The sequence below is a fragment of the Phaseolus vulgaris genome, chromosome 10 (genome assembly GCF_000499845.2).
Source record: "Phaseolus vulgaris cultivar G19833 chromosome 10, P. vulgaris v2.0, whole genome shotgun sequence".
Taxonomy (NCBI): Eukaryota; Viridiplantae; Streptophyta; class Magnoliopsida; order Fabales; family Fabaceae; genus Phaseolus; species Phaseolus vulgaris.
In genome coordinates this window covers 9007582-9025174 of record NC_023750.2, presented here as the reverse complement: position 1 = coordinate 9025174, position 17593 = coordinate 9007582, and the positions used below count along the sequence as shown (strand labels likewise).

The following is a 17593-nucleotide window of genomic DNA, read 5'->3' as shown; positions in this document are numbered from 1 at the left end:
AAAGAAGCATTTATATACAAAGTTATCATTTTTAACCTTTCCACAATCTTCTAGAAAGCAAAGGAGTACGGTTCTATTTCAACATATTTTTCATGATAATTCTCACATTTCAAGAGAAAAATAATTAAACACTAAAAATATTTAAAAGGACATGAGTGATGTAATAAAAAAGTTAAGAAAAAACTTAAAATATATTATGAAATTTTGCTTCAGGTGTGACTTTGTTAAAGAAACAAAAGAAATCAATCATGCAAATTTGGATACAAGTTTAATATGTTAACTTGTTTGTGTTCTTGCCGGTGACTTGGCCGCCGGTTGACTCTGGCGACTGGTTCAAGCTCCGCCTGTCCCTTCTGGAATCTGCACTTCTCTTGGTTGTTGAATGCTTTTACCTGTAGAGACAGAGGGCGCCCTTACAATCGTTTGCACTCCGATGCTCAAGTCAGTAAGGGCTCACAAAGCAACAATAATTCTCAGTGTAGTGTGTAAAAACAACGTCTAAAAACGGCAAACCTTCACCTAGGGTTTTAGTCCCTTTTTATAACCGCACATGCAACAATTGCCCTTGAGATAAGCAAATATTAACTGAAAATAAGCCCATTATCTTATATCTCTAACAGAAAACCACCTGCCACATGCACCAATGACCTTTAGGTGCTAAACTGTAAGCCACATTCTGTTATACATACACCTCCCTATCTTTTTAGGGTTAGCAACATCTATCAACAGGTATTTTACGTGCAGCAAACATGTACGCGCAACAGATAAAATATCTCTTTATATTTTATCTTATATCTTTATAAAATATTTATTTATATTTAATCTTTAAGCACATGCAACTTGAATTTAAATCATAGCACATCGTTAGAAATTAGACCCATTAACCAAACAGACCCAACACCGCTACCTTGACTCCAGGTCCATGGCCGAGCTGACTTCTACCCTACCCGAGAATCGAGTAGTAGCTGGTCCAAGACCGAGGACCGAGCTCCTGCCCAATACAGTTTGTTTACTTAAAATGTTATAATTTGTTTTTTCAAATTAAACTCTTGAATAATAGTTTAAATATATTACTTTTAATACATTTAAAATATGATTAAAATGTATTTTAATTATTCCATTTTTTTAGTTTTACTTGTAAATTTTAATACTTATATATATATATATATATATATATACCCATGTCACATTGTCAATAAATTATGATATAAAGAATTCTTTTCTATAAGAATTAAACAAAATATAGAAAGGTTGAAAAGAAATAAAGAGGAGTAAAAACTTTACATTCGCAAAGACTACAATGCTCAAATGATCATCTCAGGAGGAACAAATGCCATTCGATGCAAGATTTTCATGAGCACTTTTATAGGTACAACCCTCCAACGGTTCAATGGGATCCCCGACGACCTCATTACCTCTTTCTCCCAGTTCGCCAGGTTGTTTAGAGAATAGTTCTTTGCCAACAAGGTCAAACCTCCAAGGTCATATGTCTTCTTTGGCGTGAGGCAAAGGGAGGGAGATATGTTGAACGAGTATCTGAAGAGGTTCATCGTGCTAACAATAAGATTTCAGACACACAATGAAGAGATGATGATCACCACTTTCGAGCAGGGAATGGCAGCAGGGCCATTCAGTGATTCGTTGATCAGGAATCTAGCAAAGACGTTTTTTGAGGTGCGTGAGCGGGTTGTCACACATATTGAGGTGGAAAAAGCCATGCTCCAAAAGAACGACACCTCGTGCTCTAGGTAGCCTAACCCTAAGGAGAGCAGCTGAGACCGACCTCCGCGGGTCTATGAAACCTCAGTTGAGAAGAAAACGAACTCGAGGTATGTGCCTTATGTGGCCAAGAAAGACAAGTCGAGGAAGGCAAGGGAAGAGTATAAGCTCTTCCTAAGTTCTGGGTATCCTACAAAAAGCTCATGAGCATTCTGAGAGTAAGAGATAAGTTGAAGTTTCCCCAGAAGATGAATCGGAACTTAGGATCACTAAAAGATGTTTGGTGTGAGTTCCACAAAGCATTTGGGCATAACGTGGAGCGATGCATAGCCTTGGGTCACCAACTAGCCGACCTAGTCAAGGAGGGGTTCTTGAAGGAGTATCTCGAGGACAAACAGGAAAGACCACAGGGGGAGATTGCCCTCCAGGACCCGATACATGAGATACCGGTCCACAGGGAGTTAAACACCATCTTTGGAGGATTTTCTAGAGGAGGAAGCTCGGCTACCAAACGTAACAATATGCCCGGGAAGTGATGTCTTTAGAGAAGAGGAGACTTGATCGTGCTTAGGAGCCTGCCCTATGCTTCACAGGGGCTGATCTAGAGGACGTGGTTTCTCATGAGAATGATTCGGCTGACGTGATGTTTTGGGAGACCTTCGTCAATTTACAGTTATCTCATGACCAATTGAGGCCATACGATGGGGTGTTTGGTCGGCTTCGCGGGAGATCAGGTAGAGGTACGAGGGTATGTTGAGTTGAGGACAACCTTCGCTGAAGAAAACGCGATCAGGACCATCACCATCAGGTATATTGTTGTTAACGTGCCTTCTACTTATAACTTGCTTCTAGATCGGCCCTCCCTGAACAGGTTGGGAGTAGTAGCCTCGAAGGCTCACATGAGGATGAGGCTGCCTTCAGAGGAGGGAGGAGTAATCACCATAAAGGACGATCAAAAGGCGGTTAGGAAGTGCTACGAGAGTAGTGTGAAGAACAAAGACTTACAGAATCGCGTAGTCGAGGTGCTCGGGAATGGAGCATATAGACTAGAGACCCTGAAGGGGGAAGCCATTCCTCGAGCATGGAACATGGCAAACCTCAAGTTGTATTTCAATTAAGATATTCATGCTTAATGCTTTCTTTTTTAACAATGTGATGGTTAAGGTGATGCTCTTTTTCTCTTTAAGGGAATTTTTAATGGGGTCACCTAATGATAAATTTGTTCTTGGAAGATGTTGCATTTAATTTTATTGATCTACTTGAATTAGCACACAATAAGTCGACCTAGCTCGACATAATTATGTATGCTCGAGCGTAGGCGCCCTATGGGATTAATTTGTTGTTGAGTTGTTTGTTTTAGCACATGGTAAGACGACCTAGATCGGAATGAATAGAGTCATCCGAGTATAGGTTCCCTGTGAAGATGAATTTGTTGTTGAATTGTTTGTTTTTTTAGCACATGGTAAGACGACCTAGATCGGAATGAATAGAGTCATCCGAGTATAGGTGCCCTGTGAAGATGAATTTGTTGTTGAATTATTTGTTTTAGCACATGGTAAGACGGCCTAGATCGAAATGAATAGAGCCATCCGAATATAAACGCCCAGTGAAGATGAGTTATTCAATTTGGTACGGGCTAAGACGATCTAGCTCGGTGTAAGTCTGTGCAAGTGTGTTTGTCTGTAATTCAATTGTTTGTTTGTTGATTTACTTAAGCCTGTGTAAGTCAACCTAGCTCGGAATAAGTGTGTATACCCGAGTATAGGTGCCATGGGGAATTGATTTGTTTTTCTTAAGCACAAATAAGTCAACCTACCTTGGTATAAGTACGTATACCCGAGTATAGGCGCTTTGTGGGAGTAATTTGCTTGTTGAGTTAATCAAGTATGGGCAGGTAAGACGACCTAATTCGATGTCAATATGACCACCTAAGTATGGGGCCTTGTGTATAAAATGATTACCTAGTGGCAGGTAAGACGACCTAGCTCGATGTCAGTACGACCACTCGAGTATAGGTGCCCTGTGGGTAAAGCTGTTGTAGATAAGGTACTTGGCATGGTAAAACGACCTAACTCGATGTCATTACGACTACCTCAGTATGGGCCTCTGTAGTTTAATTTGTTATGGTTAAGTTGTTTGATTTGAGGCAAGGTAAGACGACTTAACTCAGCGTAAGGACAAGTTATAGGTGCTTTGCACGCAGATGTCATGGTTAAGTTGTTTCAGTGCATGGTAGGTCAGGCTATCTCGGTGAGTGAATGATCAGATGATCAGCCGAGTAGGCGCTTTGCGAAAAAAAGCTTGGTGAGATCAAGATATATGGCCTCGAGCCAAGTTTGCAGGATACACCTATGCAAGTCTATAGTGAGCATAGGATTGTTGTAGCTATGGGTGTATAGTTCATTAAAAGGTTAGTTCTTTGTTAGTTAAGGACTCCACGATTTTCATGCTTAGGTTTTGCCTAAGTTGCATTCTTATTATCTTTATTACTTTATGCTTAAGAGGTAGAGATGGGTTAGTGTAAGTAATAGAGTGTTCACATGTGTGTGATAATAGTTGTTATACTTGAGCTAGTTTGTTGTATGTTAAGTAGCGAGCACCCATGAATAAAGGTACACAAGATTCTCTTCTATTGTTAGCATCGTGAGTAAAGGTGCCCGTAGGCAGAATAATTTTCTGTTATATATTTTTTAGTTGAGATTATATTCTCGTAAGCCTCTTCGCCTAGTCAAGCTCAGCTCAAGCCCGGGGGACTTGTGTACTTGACAGGAATGCTCGGGACCTCGGTCCAAGTATTTGGGGGAGGTCCGCTTGGCGTTTGGACTCTAGAGGTGGGTCAAGAGCTCAACCCAGGTAGGGGTCGGTCCAAGAAAGGTAATTAAGATAAAAGATAAAGAGATATTTTATCTGTTGTGATATTATTCTGAAGATGAAAGATATAATTGTTATTGTTTAAATCTGTTATCATATTATTCTGAAGATAAAGAGATATTTTATCTATTGTGATAATATGCAAGTTAGTTATATATTAATTAATACATGTTAATTACATATTAATTAATAATTGTTGAGAATAAAATAGGAACACCCGAGAATAAAGGTGCACATGTTAAACAAAATGTGTTCCTGCTGTCAGCATCTAAAGATAAAAGTGGTGCCCATGAGCATGTGGTTTTCTGTTATTATTTTATGCTTTCAGTAGAGATTATATAAGGGAGACTGTTTCTGATTACTAGAGACTGAAACTGATTATTATTTAGTATGTTCTCACTAACTTGATCGTCGAAGTGTGATCAACAAGTAGAGTCCCCTTTGTCTTAACAGAGCGTTGTTCCAGTGCGTCAAGAGGAGACAAACTAGAAGTGAAGCTTGCCCATCCGGTCAACCTGAGGTCAACCAACAAGAACAAATTTGTTTCTTATTTTTATAATTATAATTAAAATTTATACAATAAGTTTCAGTTTTTTAGAAAATTAATTTATTTCTCCTTTTTAAAATTGTATTAGAATCGTGCTAGAATTTTCATAAATCCTACAAACATTTTTTGAATTGGACACTTTATCGATATGTGTCTTATGAGTGTCAGTATCTGATACGTGTGTCAAATACGGACACACCATTTAAAAAAAGTGTTTGAACTATAGATGGTTGGATCAATAAAAGAAACAGACTCATGAAGCTGGTAGGATAAATTAGCCCTAAAATGATAAACATTCATTCCCATATTATACAGGTCTAACACTGAAATTTACCAATAGAAGGCGTGCACTTCTTTTTAGAAAACTGGCACATAATGAAATGAAAGTCCTTCCAGAATGGCATTAACACATTCTTCACGATGCACAAAACGCCAGCATTAGCAAGTTCATTGACAAAGCTTTTAATTTTATGAAGATAGTCCTCCATTGATTGTTGAACCTTCTCCTAGACTTTATAAGACTGATCCAATCCAAGAAAACAAGACAAAGCAAACTTTGTCAAACAATTCTATTAACTATTTGGGACTCAAATTTCACACTAATCAACACAAATTATATTACATCTCTGAAGGAGAATTTTACACTAGTGTACATCAATTCTTCTGAATTCTCCATCATCACTTGTCTCTGAAAGAATTGCTAATAATTGATTAATATTGTTGATTACCGATTAATTGAGTAATTGAACGGAGCTAATGAGTTTATTTTTATTGTATTGTACTGTACCAAGCTCTAATTTTAATTAAATCAAACACCTATTCATGGTTGTTATCCTCACTTTTTAATATACATAAACACCTTTTCTGTTACCACAGTCACCAAAACCAGAAAAACAACCTTTACATAGATTTCTTAATTTTCATGAAGGCCCAAAACTATGTTGAATAAAATGGCATTTGGAGATGTTGAAAAAAATGGCATTTGGAGTTCAAAGGCACCAAGTTTGATCCCATTTTCTTATAGCATAGACTTCATACCATGTAGTTATGAAAGACGATAACTTGCATGAAAACATTAGATTCATCCTCCAAACAGAATAGCAGGCAAAGTAGTCTTGGTCAAGAACAACAATGTTTGTCCTCGGGCCATTAACTGTGTTTTGTGTCAAGTCAAACACCGCCGTCCACGCAAAAGCACAGTTCAAGAATATTCAATCAAAAAAAAATCTTACCTATTTTCCATGAAATATTTTGTCATTATGCATATATTCAAACCTAGGAAATGACTAATGAGTATGTAATGAACGAAGGTAACAGTCACTGTCATGAGCAAGGATCATCTATATATATATATAGACGCACACACACATAAAACAAGACCATGAGGTAGAGCATATTACAACATAGCATGAGAAAATCCACTAATGGCATGTTCAAGAGTGTGTTTGGGTGTTCTGATTTCTCTGATATTGTTCCATAAGTTGCATGCTTCATCTTCCTTGTCTCTCTCCGTAGAGAAGTTGAAAGAAGACGTGATAGTGTCATCACCCAAACCAACATTCACAGCAGGCTTTTACGCCGTCGGACACAACGCTTTCTGCTTCGCAATATGGTACACCAACTCACCCAACACCCTCGTTTGGATCGCCAACCGGGACCACCCCGTTAACGGAAAACGCTCCACCCTCTCTCTTCTCAAATCCGGCAACCTCGTTCTCACCGACGCCGCCCAGTTCCAAGTCTGGTCCACCGCCACTGCCACCACATCCAAACAAGCCCACTTACGTTTGCACGACAACGGCAACCTCGTACTCCTCGAAGATTCCTCCGACAACGCTGTTTTGTGGCAGAGCTTTGATTTCCCAACCGACACGCTTCTTCCAAATCAGCCTTTGAGAGGGAGCACCTACCTGGTTTCCTCCAGAAGCGGGAGCAACTACTCTTCCGGTTTCTACAAGCTCTTCTTCGACTTTGAGAATGTTCTACGCCTCATGTACCAGGGCCCTCGAGTTTCCAGCGTTTTCTGGCCTTACGCTTGGCTTCAGAGCAATAACTTCGGGAATGGAAACGGCAATGGTAGATCCATTTTCAACGATAGCAGGGTTGTTGTGGTGGATGATTTGGGCTATTTGGTTTCTTCTGATAACTTCACTTTCAAAACAAGTGATTACGGAATGATACTCCTACGCAGATTGACCCTGGATCACGACGGCAATGTTCGTTTGTATAGCATGAAAGACGGAGAAAACAAGTGGTCTGTGTCAGGACTATTTCGGCGACAACCTTGTTTTATTCATGGAATTTGTGGACCCAACAGTATTTGCAGCTATGAGCCAAGAATAGGAAGAAAGTGTTCCTGTAGTCCAGGTATTTGAAAAAACAATAGAAAATAATTATAACATTAAATAATTAGTGTTTCGTTTTCATTATTAAAATTAACGTATTCACTTCAATTTTGAAGCTTTTTCGAAATAGCATAGTTGAAACATTATTACTAGCAGTAGTGTTGGTCCTTAGTTTGAGATTTCTTGAGGTTAAAAAAGAAAAAAGTTGCACGAGAGAATCAAGGCATGTATTATTATCCTTAGCTTCTTCTTTTTGGTATAAATGCTTATTATTTCTTCATTCATGGAAACAGGATATAGATGGTTTGATAGTGAAGACTGGTCTCAAGGTTGCATACCCAGTTTCCAACTTTGGTGCAACAATAACACTGAGCAAAAGTCTCGCTTTCTAAGCTTACCTGGAGTTGATTTTTACGGATATGACTATGGTCTCTTTGAGAATCACACGTACCAACAATGCGTGAGTCTGTGCTCGCGGTTGTGCGAATGCAAAGGGTTTCAGCACAGCACTTCGAGGAGTGTTAATGGTCAGTGCTATGTCAAGACACAGTTGTTAAATGGTCATCGTTCACCGAGTTTCACCAACTCATTTTTCCTGAGACTGCCTTATCACCTCCATGACTATGATGACAGCCCTAACAATAATGGTTTGGTTTGTGGAAGAAATGGTGTAGTAGTTAAAGTACTTGAGAGACCTTACGTAGAAGAAAAAGAAAACGAGTTGGTGAAGTTCATCTTATGGTTTGCGATTGCCTTCGGAGGTATTGAGGTCGTGTGCATCTTTATGGTGTGGTGTTTATTGTTTAGGAAAAACGGGATGTTACCTAGAGAAGGTTATGTTCTTGCAGCTGCAACGGGGTTTAGGAAATTCAATTACTCTGAACTGAAACATGCAAGTAAAGGTTTCAGTGAAGAGATTGGAAGGGGGGGTGGAGGTACCGTGTATAAAGGTTTCTTGTCTGATGCTCGAGTTGTGGCAATAAAAAGACTACATGAAGTAGCAAACCAAGGAGAGAGTGAGTTTCTGGCTGAAGTAAGCATCATTGGAAGGCTTAACCACATGAATTTGATTGGCATGTTGGGGTATTGTGCAGAGGGAAAGCATAGGTTGTTGGTTTATGAGTACATGGAAACTGGTTCTTTGGCTCAGAATCTCTCGTCAAATTCAAATGAGCTTGACTGGAGTAAAAGGTATAACATTGCTGCGGGAACAGCAAGGGGTCTAGCCTACTTACATGAAGAATGCTTGGAGTGGATTTTGCATTGTGACATCAAGCCTCAAAACATACTTCTTGACTCTGATTATAAACCAAAAGTAGGGGATTTTGGGTTGTCTAAGCTACTTAACCGGAACAATCTTAACAATTCAAGCTTCTCAAGGATAAGAGGAACAAGAGGTTACATGGCACCTGAATGGGTTTTCAACTTGCCAATCACTTCCAAGGTTGATGTGTACAGCTATGGCATTGTTCTCTTGGAGATGATCACTGGAAGGAGCCCAACAACAGGTGTCCAATTCACAGAGTTAGAAGCAGAGTCAGGTCATCATGAGAGATTGGTGACATGGGTGAGGGAGAAAAAGAAGAAAGGATCAGAAGTGGAACCATCTTGGGTGGATGAGATCGTTGACCCTGCTTTAGGATCAAACTATGTCATGGATGAGATGGAGATATTGGCAACGTTGGCTTTGGAATGTGTAAAGGAAGACAGAGAGGGGAGACCTAACATGAGTCATGTTGCTGAGAGGCTCCAAATTCATGAACATGATCTTAATGGCCTGAACAAAGATTAGCCATCTCATCCACGGTTGTCACTTCTTGATGATTTCTTCTATCATAATAAATTGTCTGTCTGTGTTAAATCTTCAATTTATTGTGCAGTTTAATCTGCTATTGTATATCAGATTGTAGTGCTTGGCAACGGCATCATGTTACAGTTGCAGAATAGTATATCAGTAGTAGTACACCTGTGTTTTACAATAGTTCCATCAATTGCAGCCAACTTTTTTGCTTCTTTAACCTCTTTTCTCATTTTCTGCTGTATGATTATAGCACCTTGTGATTGAATGTTTCTTGGTAAGCAAACCTTATATTATTAACAATCCAATATGACCACAATTTATGCAAGGAGTAGAAAAAGTAAACCCCCATTGAAGCACCAATGAAGTAGCCTGCATATCACATTACATTTGCCATTTACGTCTCTGACACTGGTTGTCTTGATCAATCAAGAAGTTTTAGTCTGAATTATTACAATAATGTCACTCTCAATATCTAATAAACATTACACAGAAATACAATATTAAATTGAAAGTCTTTAAAAAGTATTGTCATATAGATGCAATTTTATGATTATTGCAACCTTGGATCATGCTCTCAGTTATTAGTCTACTGTCCACCTTGCACAACAGGTGCTGTATTTTGTATCAGTTCTCTTCCCTCATCAAAGTTATGTCTTTGACAAAATGTGCAAAGTTTAGGAATTAAAAGAAATGTGTAACATGACACAGAAAAACAACAGAAATGAGTGTGTAAAACAATTGACAGCTTGACTCAGATTGATATTTCCAAAGTAGAACATGGCTGTGATTTCACATGCTTCCTCCAAAGAGATTTTAGAATAAATAAATAAGATCAAATAATTTTGTTATAAATTAAAATTAAAATTAACTTATATCTTATTAAAAAAATTGTATATTTTTAATTTTATATTTTCTCATTTATAAGTTCTCACTAAGAAATTTATTTAAATATATTCTCTGATGAGATTGAATTAACTTTTTAACTTTTCTTTTAATGGATACATTTTATTTTTACAATGTACGAGAATACAAAGAAAACAATAATAAACAATGTGGAAAATAAATTTGTATGGTAGAAAATGTGGATTAATGATTTTAACATGGTTGACTTTAAAAAGAAAAGTAGAATTGGTTTGATTTCTTTGTTATTTTATATAACAATTGTATAATTATAAATATTATTAGAAAATGTTAAGATCAGTAACTTATACATAACTAAATACTTTTATAGTCACATCAATTGCTCTATGGTAAATTTGCAAGAGAATAATTCTTAACTATAAAAAAACCATTTAGGCTGCAAAAGAGCACTTAAATAAGCATTTATATACAAAACTATCATTTTTAACCCATGCATAATCTAGAAAGCAAAGGAATATTATTCTATTTCAACATTATACTTTCATGATAAACCTTACAATTCAAGAGAGTAATAAGAAAAAAAAAACTAAAAGTATTTAAAAGGACACGAGTGATGTAATAAAAAAGTTAAGAAAACACTTAAAAAATCATATTATGAAATTTTGCTTCAGATGTTACTTTGTTAAAGAAACAAAAGAAATCAGTCATGAAAACTTGGATACAAGTTTAATATTTTAACTTCTTGTTTGTTTACTTAAAATGTTATAAACTTTTTTCAAATTAAACTCTAGAATAATAGTTCAAATATATTACTTTTAATACATTTAAAATATGATTAAAATTTATTTTAATTATTTCATTTTGTTAGTTTTACTTGTAAATTTTAAAAATTATATATATATATATATATATATATATATGTGTGTGTGGGGGGGGGGGGTGTGTGTCTATATATATATAGACCCATGTCACATTGTCGATAAATTTTGATATAAAGCATTCTTTTTTATAAGAATTAAACAAAATATAGAAAGGTTGAAAAGAAATAAAGAGGAGTAAAAATTTTACATTCACAAAGAACATAGAAGAATTATATTAAAAAACATGTTGAACGACATTTGGTCCATTTGTAATCGTATGATGTTATATTGCAATGAGTGCAATTACCGTTGAATGTAACTAACCCGTCCACCCCATTGTCCATTTCTTTCGCATATTGGTTCTAGATTTGGATGATTTTCTACACTCCCACGTAACAACCACTAAGCCATTGTTTGTGGTCTTCAATTCCTTTTCCTCATCTGGGTTTCCTTCTCAGCATAGCATGCATTGCACTTAGCTAAGCTTTCCATTTGATCCAGACACTGCTTCAAACATGTTATTTCAATTTCAGTGGTGTTGTTAACTTAAACAAGATTTCTTTTTTCTTTTTCTCTTTGTTGATAGAGATCTTTCTCTATTGAAGGGGAAGAGTTCAACATATGATGACAATGAGGACAAAGCAAAGTTTTTTGTGGTGTGTATGGATTTTGCTTTGTGGGTCTTGTGTTGGAACGTTTGTGGTGGAGAAGAACAATTTGAAAATCACTTCTCCAAATTCATTGAAAGGTATATATGAATGTGCAATTGGGAATTTTGGGGTCCCTAAGTATGGAGGAACCATGATTGGCTCAGTGGTGTACCCCAAGACCGATCAGAATGGATGTAAACCCTTTGATTCCTCGTTGAGTTCCAAGCCCGGAACCTTCCCCAGCTTTGTTCTTATTGATCGAGGAGGTTAGCTACCATTTACTCCTTTCAATGCTCTTCAGTTTTCAAATATAACAAAGGAAAGAAGTATAAGACTTGGATGGGTTCATTAAGTACTTTAAGATGGAGTTCATAATTAAGTGCTTTTAGCATGCTTGTTCAATTAGAATTACAGTTTCTCACAGTGATCTTTGCTGAAAATCCTTATTATTCATATTAATGTGAAACGAAACTTTAATTCTAATTGGAAAATTTTATCAGAAGAACACGTGGATTTGCATCTAAGTTTTGTTGTATTGTAAAATGTCTGTGTTTATTTAGAGTTGTTTTGTTTTTTATACATGGACTTTTATCGAGTGAGTAACTGTCAGGATCATTGGTGTGAGTGTGTTTTACACTTTCATAAAAAGTTCCATGGTGTGTTTTTGGTGTGGAAAATTTGAATCTTCTGTGCATTGCAATGCATTTTTCTTTCTTTTATGCAATTAATTTATGGCATCACTCGGACAGTTGGGGGTAACTTTCTCAATCGAATATGTATCTTGACATTAGTTTTCAGTTGCTATTACAGACTTACAAGGTGTTCTCAATGATAAAATCTGTATAACTTCTTTTTGAAATTTTTGTTAGAGTGCTTCTTCACTTTGAAGGCGTGGAATGCACAGAAAGGTGGAGCAGCGGCCATTCTTGTCGCAGATGATAGGACAGAACCATTGATCACCATGGACACACCTGAAGAAGGAAATGGTGCCAGCAATGACGATTATATTGAGAAGATCAGCATTCCTTCTGCCCTTATCAGCAAATCACTAGGTGATAAAATCAAGAGTGCTCTCTCTAGTGGGGAAATGGTTAATGTAAATCTTGATTGGAGAGAGGCTCTTCCTCACCCTGATGAGAGAGTTGAGTATGAGTTTTGGACAAGTAGCAATGATGAGTGTGGACCAAAGTGTGAAAGTGAAATCAACTTTGTCAGGGGTTTTAAAGGGGCAGCTCAATTACTAGAGCAGAAAGGGTTTGCAAAGTTTACCCCTCACTATATAACTTGGTATTGTCCAGAAGCATTTATACTGAGCCAACAGTGCAAGTCCCAGTGCATAAATAATGGGAGATACTGTGCACCAGATCCTGAGCTAGATTACAAGAGAGGGTACAGTGGTAGAGATGTTGTTATCCAAAACTTACGTCAAGTATGCTTCTTTAAAGTGGCAAATGAAAGTGGAAAGCCTTGGCAATGGTGGGACTACGTCACTGACTTTTCAATCCGCTGCCCAATGAGAGAGAATAAGTATACTGAAGAATGCTCAGATCAAGTTATCAAATCTCTTGGTATGTTGGATACACTTTGCAGTGGACTTGTGCTTCTCTTTGCTGTTTGATTTTTAGTGTACGCCACAACTTTTCCAATCTTGTAAAAATCATATATGGCTTTTTCTTTTCTTCGCATAAAATTTAACAGTCAACTCATCAACAACTACCTTTGAGATGATTTCTAAAGTAGCTATTGTGAAAGAAAACAAACTTATCATGCATGCATGATCTGTGATTAGATTACGGCATAAAATTATTTTGCATTACTAGTATATAGCATAATTTCTTACATAATAATGCAATTGTCATCTTTTGCCAAATTTTCCTGTCATTGTTTTTAGAAGTTTCACTGTTATGTAAAATGCTAGCTTAAGCATAAAAAAAAGGGTCCGGCTTTTATGTATATGTGGAACAAAACCAAATTTGTATCTTCGTTATACAAATATCACAGTCATTATGCTCAAAATCAACATAAAAATAAAGTCATGGCTTGATTGATTCTCTTTATCTATTGGAAAAAATTTAAGTAAACTTCTCATTCGTCATCTCAAATTTTCTGGGGGAATGTTTTGTTACATTATTCTAATTTCGGATATGTTGCATGCTTGTTCACTCTTCCCTCACATACTTTACAGGAGTTGATTTGAAGAAAGTTAAAGATTGTGTTGGAGATCCTACTTCGAATCTGGATAACCCTGTTCTCAATAATGAACAGGACTCACAGGTTTGTCTTGTAGCAGAATATGGCCTTCTTCTAGGATTGTTTCTGTTCTCTAATTAGACCCTTCTGTTGGTTAATGTTTTTTTGTTTCAGATTGGTAACGGCGATCGTGGAGATGTTACTATACTACCTACTCTTATTATAAACAACAGACAATATAGAGGTCTGACAACCTTTCTGAATATCTTCGTGGCTGTTTAACCTTGTTCTGCTGTATAATTTTTATTCTTAACCATTTCTAGGTAAGCTGTCAAAAGCAGCAGTACTGAAGGCAATCTGTTCAGGTTTCCAAGAGACTACCGAGCCATCAATTTGTTTAACTCCAGGTCCTTTTTTGCATTTCTTCTTTTCTCCCCGTTCCAATCATCCTTGGAGAAGAACCAATAAATTAAATCTTATCAACTCATCTTTCAACTGGCAATTTGGATAGAAGAACTGATATCAGGTACCTTTGATTATCCTTTGCAGACATGGAAACTAATGAGTGTTTGCAAAACAATGGTGGTTGTTGGCAGGACAATGCTGCTAACATTACTGCGTGCAGGGTATTTGGTTAACTCAATCTTGTCTGCCATGTTTTTGTGAATGTTTATATTACTGCACTTCAATACATGTGGAGTAAGGCTTGGTTCTATCACTTTCAAAATTATAGGACACTTTCAGAGGAAGAATATGTGAATGCCCAGTTGTACAAAATGTCCAGTTTGTTGGTGATGGATATACCCATTGTGAAGGTAAATTAGTTTCTTTAAAATAGATAAATTGCTTCATGTCATCATCTCCAAGCTATAAAAATCAAAATATAAATATCACCTTCACACATTTTTATTTCGAAGCAGCTACAGGCGCCTTGAGGTGTGCAATCAACAATGGAGGTTGTTGGAAAGAAACCCAAGGTCGCACAACTTTCTCTGCTTGTATTGTAAGTAATCCTCTCCATCCTCTTTTACATTATCATGCATGCATGCTTTTTTTCTTTGAATGTTGATATATGCCTTCTTTCTTAAATGATTATGCAGGACGACCACACCAAAGGTTGCAAGTGTCCACCTGGATTCAGGGGAGATGGAGTCAACTCCTGTAAAGGTACTTTGACATTCAAAATTTGTTTGAACTGTTCTAATATAAATAGTTATAAATCTTCTTACAACATCTTCCAATAAAATTTAAAACTTACTGAATGAAAAGAGTATTGAATGTTTTTATGTTTTCATGATAAAAGTATATTTACTTTTTTTCTTAATTCATTATTAGATTTTAGGAGAATTAGCAGGAGGTTAGAGTAGGAAGATATAGCATTACTCTTCTAGTACCTAACCTTTGAATGGCAAATACATCAATCATGAACTAATCTTGGTGAGAATGTTTGAATATGATTCTACAGTTGTAAATAGTCATGCCATTCATTATTAGCTTGCAAATCTGACATTTGTTTCTTAATATTTCTTGTGTTGATTTTGTAGATGTGGACGAATGCTCGGAGAAATTGGCCTGCCAGTGCCCAGAGTGTCATTGCAGAAATACTTGGGGAAGTTATGAATGCTCATGTAGTGATGGTTTGTTCTACACGCGAGAAAATGATATGTGCATTGGTGAGTTTTTATTTTTAACATTTTCTGACTTAGTTTGTATGACATTTTTTATGCCTGTCTTACTGGATCAGCAGATTTTGTTCACTCGTTAAAATTTGATAGATGAGATTCTTCATGGAAAACATGACTTTGCACTGGTTGCCACTTTGGCATTTTATTTCTATTTATACTGTATGTAGTTTAGTTTCTGAAGGTTCTAAATTTTATTCTGGGCTTTCTAATTATCTATGTTGATAACCTTTCCATGGTAGTGGAGACTTAAAAAATAATAATTTATTCATTTTCACACTAGCGGTATCTTACAAATATGCAGGAAAATATGCTGCTTCAGTGGCCGGTGGGGGCATTGTTTGGATGGTTCTTCTGATCTTGGTTGTTGCTGGTGCTGGAGGGTATGCATTTTACAAATACAGAATCCGGGTATAATTCTAACTCATTTGATTGTCCTTTAAACAGTGTGACTTTGACAAATATTCCTCAAGGCAGATGTAGATTAAAGCTGGTATATTAATTTCAATTGTTTCAATATTTATAGTCTTCAAAATATAAAAAATCCATTTTCCCAGTGTTGAGGTAACATGCTGCATTGGTGAAAGACTCTTATGATTAAAGTCAGGAAGGATGAGAGTTTCCTTCGTACACCTAGTTTCAGACAATACAGTTACACTACAATGCTCGATGTGTATGAGGTGAACATTGGTTAAAACCAAAACATTCAACATAATAGTTAAAATAGAGACTGAACAGTCCCAAGATGATGCAGCACTCAGTAAGTGGTACATGAGAATGTTTCCGACAAGGATGTACAATGTTGGAGGAACAAGATGCAGGTCACCTTAGACAAGGCTGTAAGTCAGGCGGCACCAAGATTAAGTGTCTGTCTGAACGAATACTAAAAAGAAGATAAAGTGAAGCACATACGAAATACTGTCTCAAAATAACTATCTGAAGTTTAATAAAAGAATTAATGAAGTCATACAATACCTTTAGCTCTTTTCTATTATTTTCTCTTGTATACATGATTTTGAGGGATGTTGCAAATGATAGATACTAATTGAGGTACTAATCTAGTTAGGATTGCAGTCAATGTGGTAATGAAATAATATTATTGTTTTTTATTAAAAAATAATACAATACCTGTAGCTCTAAGAAAATATAACTACATTTCGTTAAATCATCTTTTCATTTCATTAATACTTTCTCATTCATTCCAGTTAGTGAGCATGTTATGTTGTCCTGATTTGCTGGTTCAAATGACAATCAGTTTTTATAATTTAAGCATTGACATCCTAAACTCGTTTAACTTACAAGAGGAAACATTTTTCTGCAGAGATACATGGACTCTGAGATAAGGGCAATTATGGCCCAATATATGCCCTTGGATAATCAACCGGAGACTTCTACTCAAACTCATGAAGATGTCTAGAAAGTCTGGGAAAACCATTTCTATGCAAAGATGAATTTGATATGTGGGACATTCTCTACAGTTGGTTAGTTATTAACAAGAGACAAACTGTTTCACCCGAGGCTCCTAGCATCAGGCTTAGTTAGTATCATCCTTACCCCTCAAATATCTTTCTTTCCATTTCTTTTCCTTATTTTTTCTCTTTTTCTTCCATCAAAGTGGATGGTTTGATTTCTGAGGAAGTACTGATATGGAGTGGAGTCATGTCCTTTTACTAATTTAGGCCACTAGAATTTGGCACCATATTTCTATTCAACTGGGGATGTTAGATATGGCATGGAAAGAGACATTATTTGGTAGAAAATATCAATTTTGCAATCATTTATCAATTTAGCAATCTTCTATCATTTGTTTTATAGCAGTCTGTAAATTTTATGAATAATATCTGTAGTTTGTCGCTGCCAATGGACCTACTAAATTAACTGCAAAGCTCTCAAGAGTCAGAGGACCGAACATAAACTTTTTGCCTGTTAATTGGAATGTCCTGATCGCTCAAATATCCAGGGAAATCATTCATTTTGCATCTTATAACCCTAGCTTAAGGTTACTACCGCATTGGCACAGCCAATGGGGTTATAAGAAAGAATGTGTAATCCAGAAAGAATATGTAA

At 36.5% G+C, this 17593-nt stretch overlaps 2 protein-coding genes across 2 annotated transcripts; both read left to right on the top strand.

Annotated features, from left to right (window-relative positions):
- The first annotated feature begins 6528 nt into the window (after positions 1–6528).
- Positions 6529–9497, top strand: LOC137818536 (putative receptor protein kinase ZmPK1). The gene is made up of 2 exons (XM_068622024.1): positions 6529–7504; positions 7776–9497. Exons 1-2 carry the CDS (start codon positions 6562–6564, stop codon positions 9272–9274), a joined length of 2442 nt encoding a protein of 813 aa, XP_068478125.1. The 5' UTR covers positions 6529–6561; the 3' UTR covers positions 9275–9497.
- A 1905-nt stretch (positions 9498–11402) lies between these two features.
- On the top strand, positions 11403–17292 carry LOC137818538 (vacuolar-sorting receptor 1-like). Its single transcript, XM_068622026.1, has 12 exons — positions 11403–11920; positions 12524–13222; positions 13840–13928; positions 14019–14088; positions 14168–14251; positions 14394–14470; positions 14578–14659; positions 14765–14847; positions 14945–15011; positions 15389–15517; positions 15831–15937; positions 16848–17292. Exons 1-12 carry the CDS (start codon positions 11626–11628, stop codon positions 16941–16943), a joined length of 1878 nt encoding a protein of 625 aa, XP_068478127.1. The 5' UTR covers positions 11403–11625; the 3' UTR covers positions 16944–17292.
- The last annotated feature ends 301 nt before the right edge of the window (positions 17293–17593 follow it).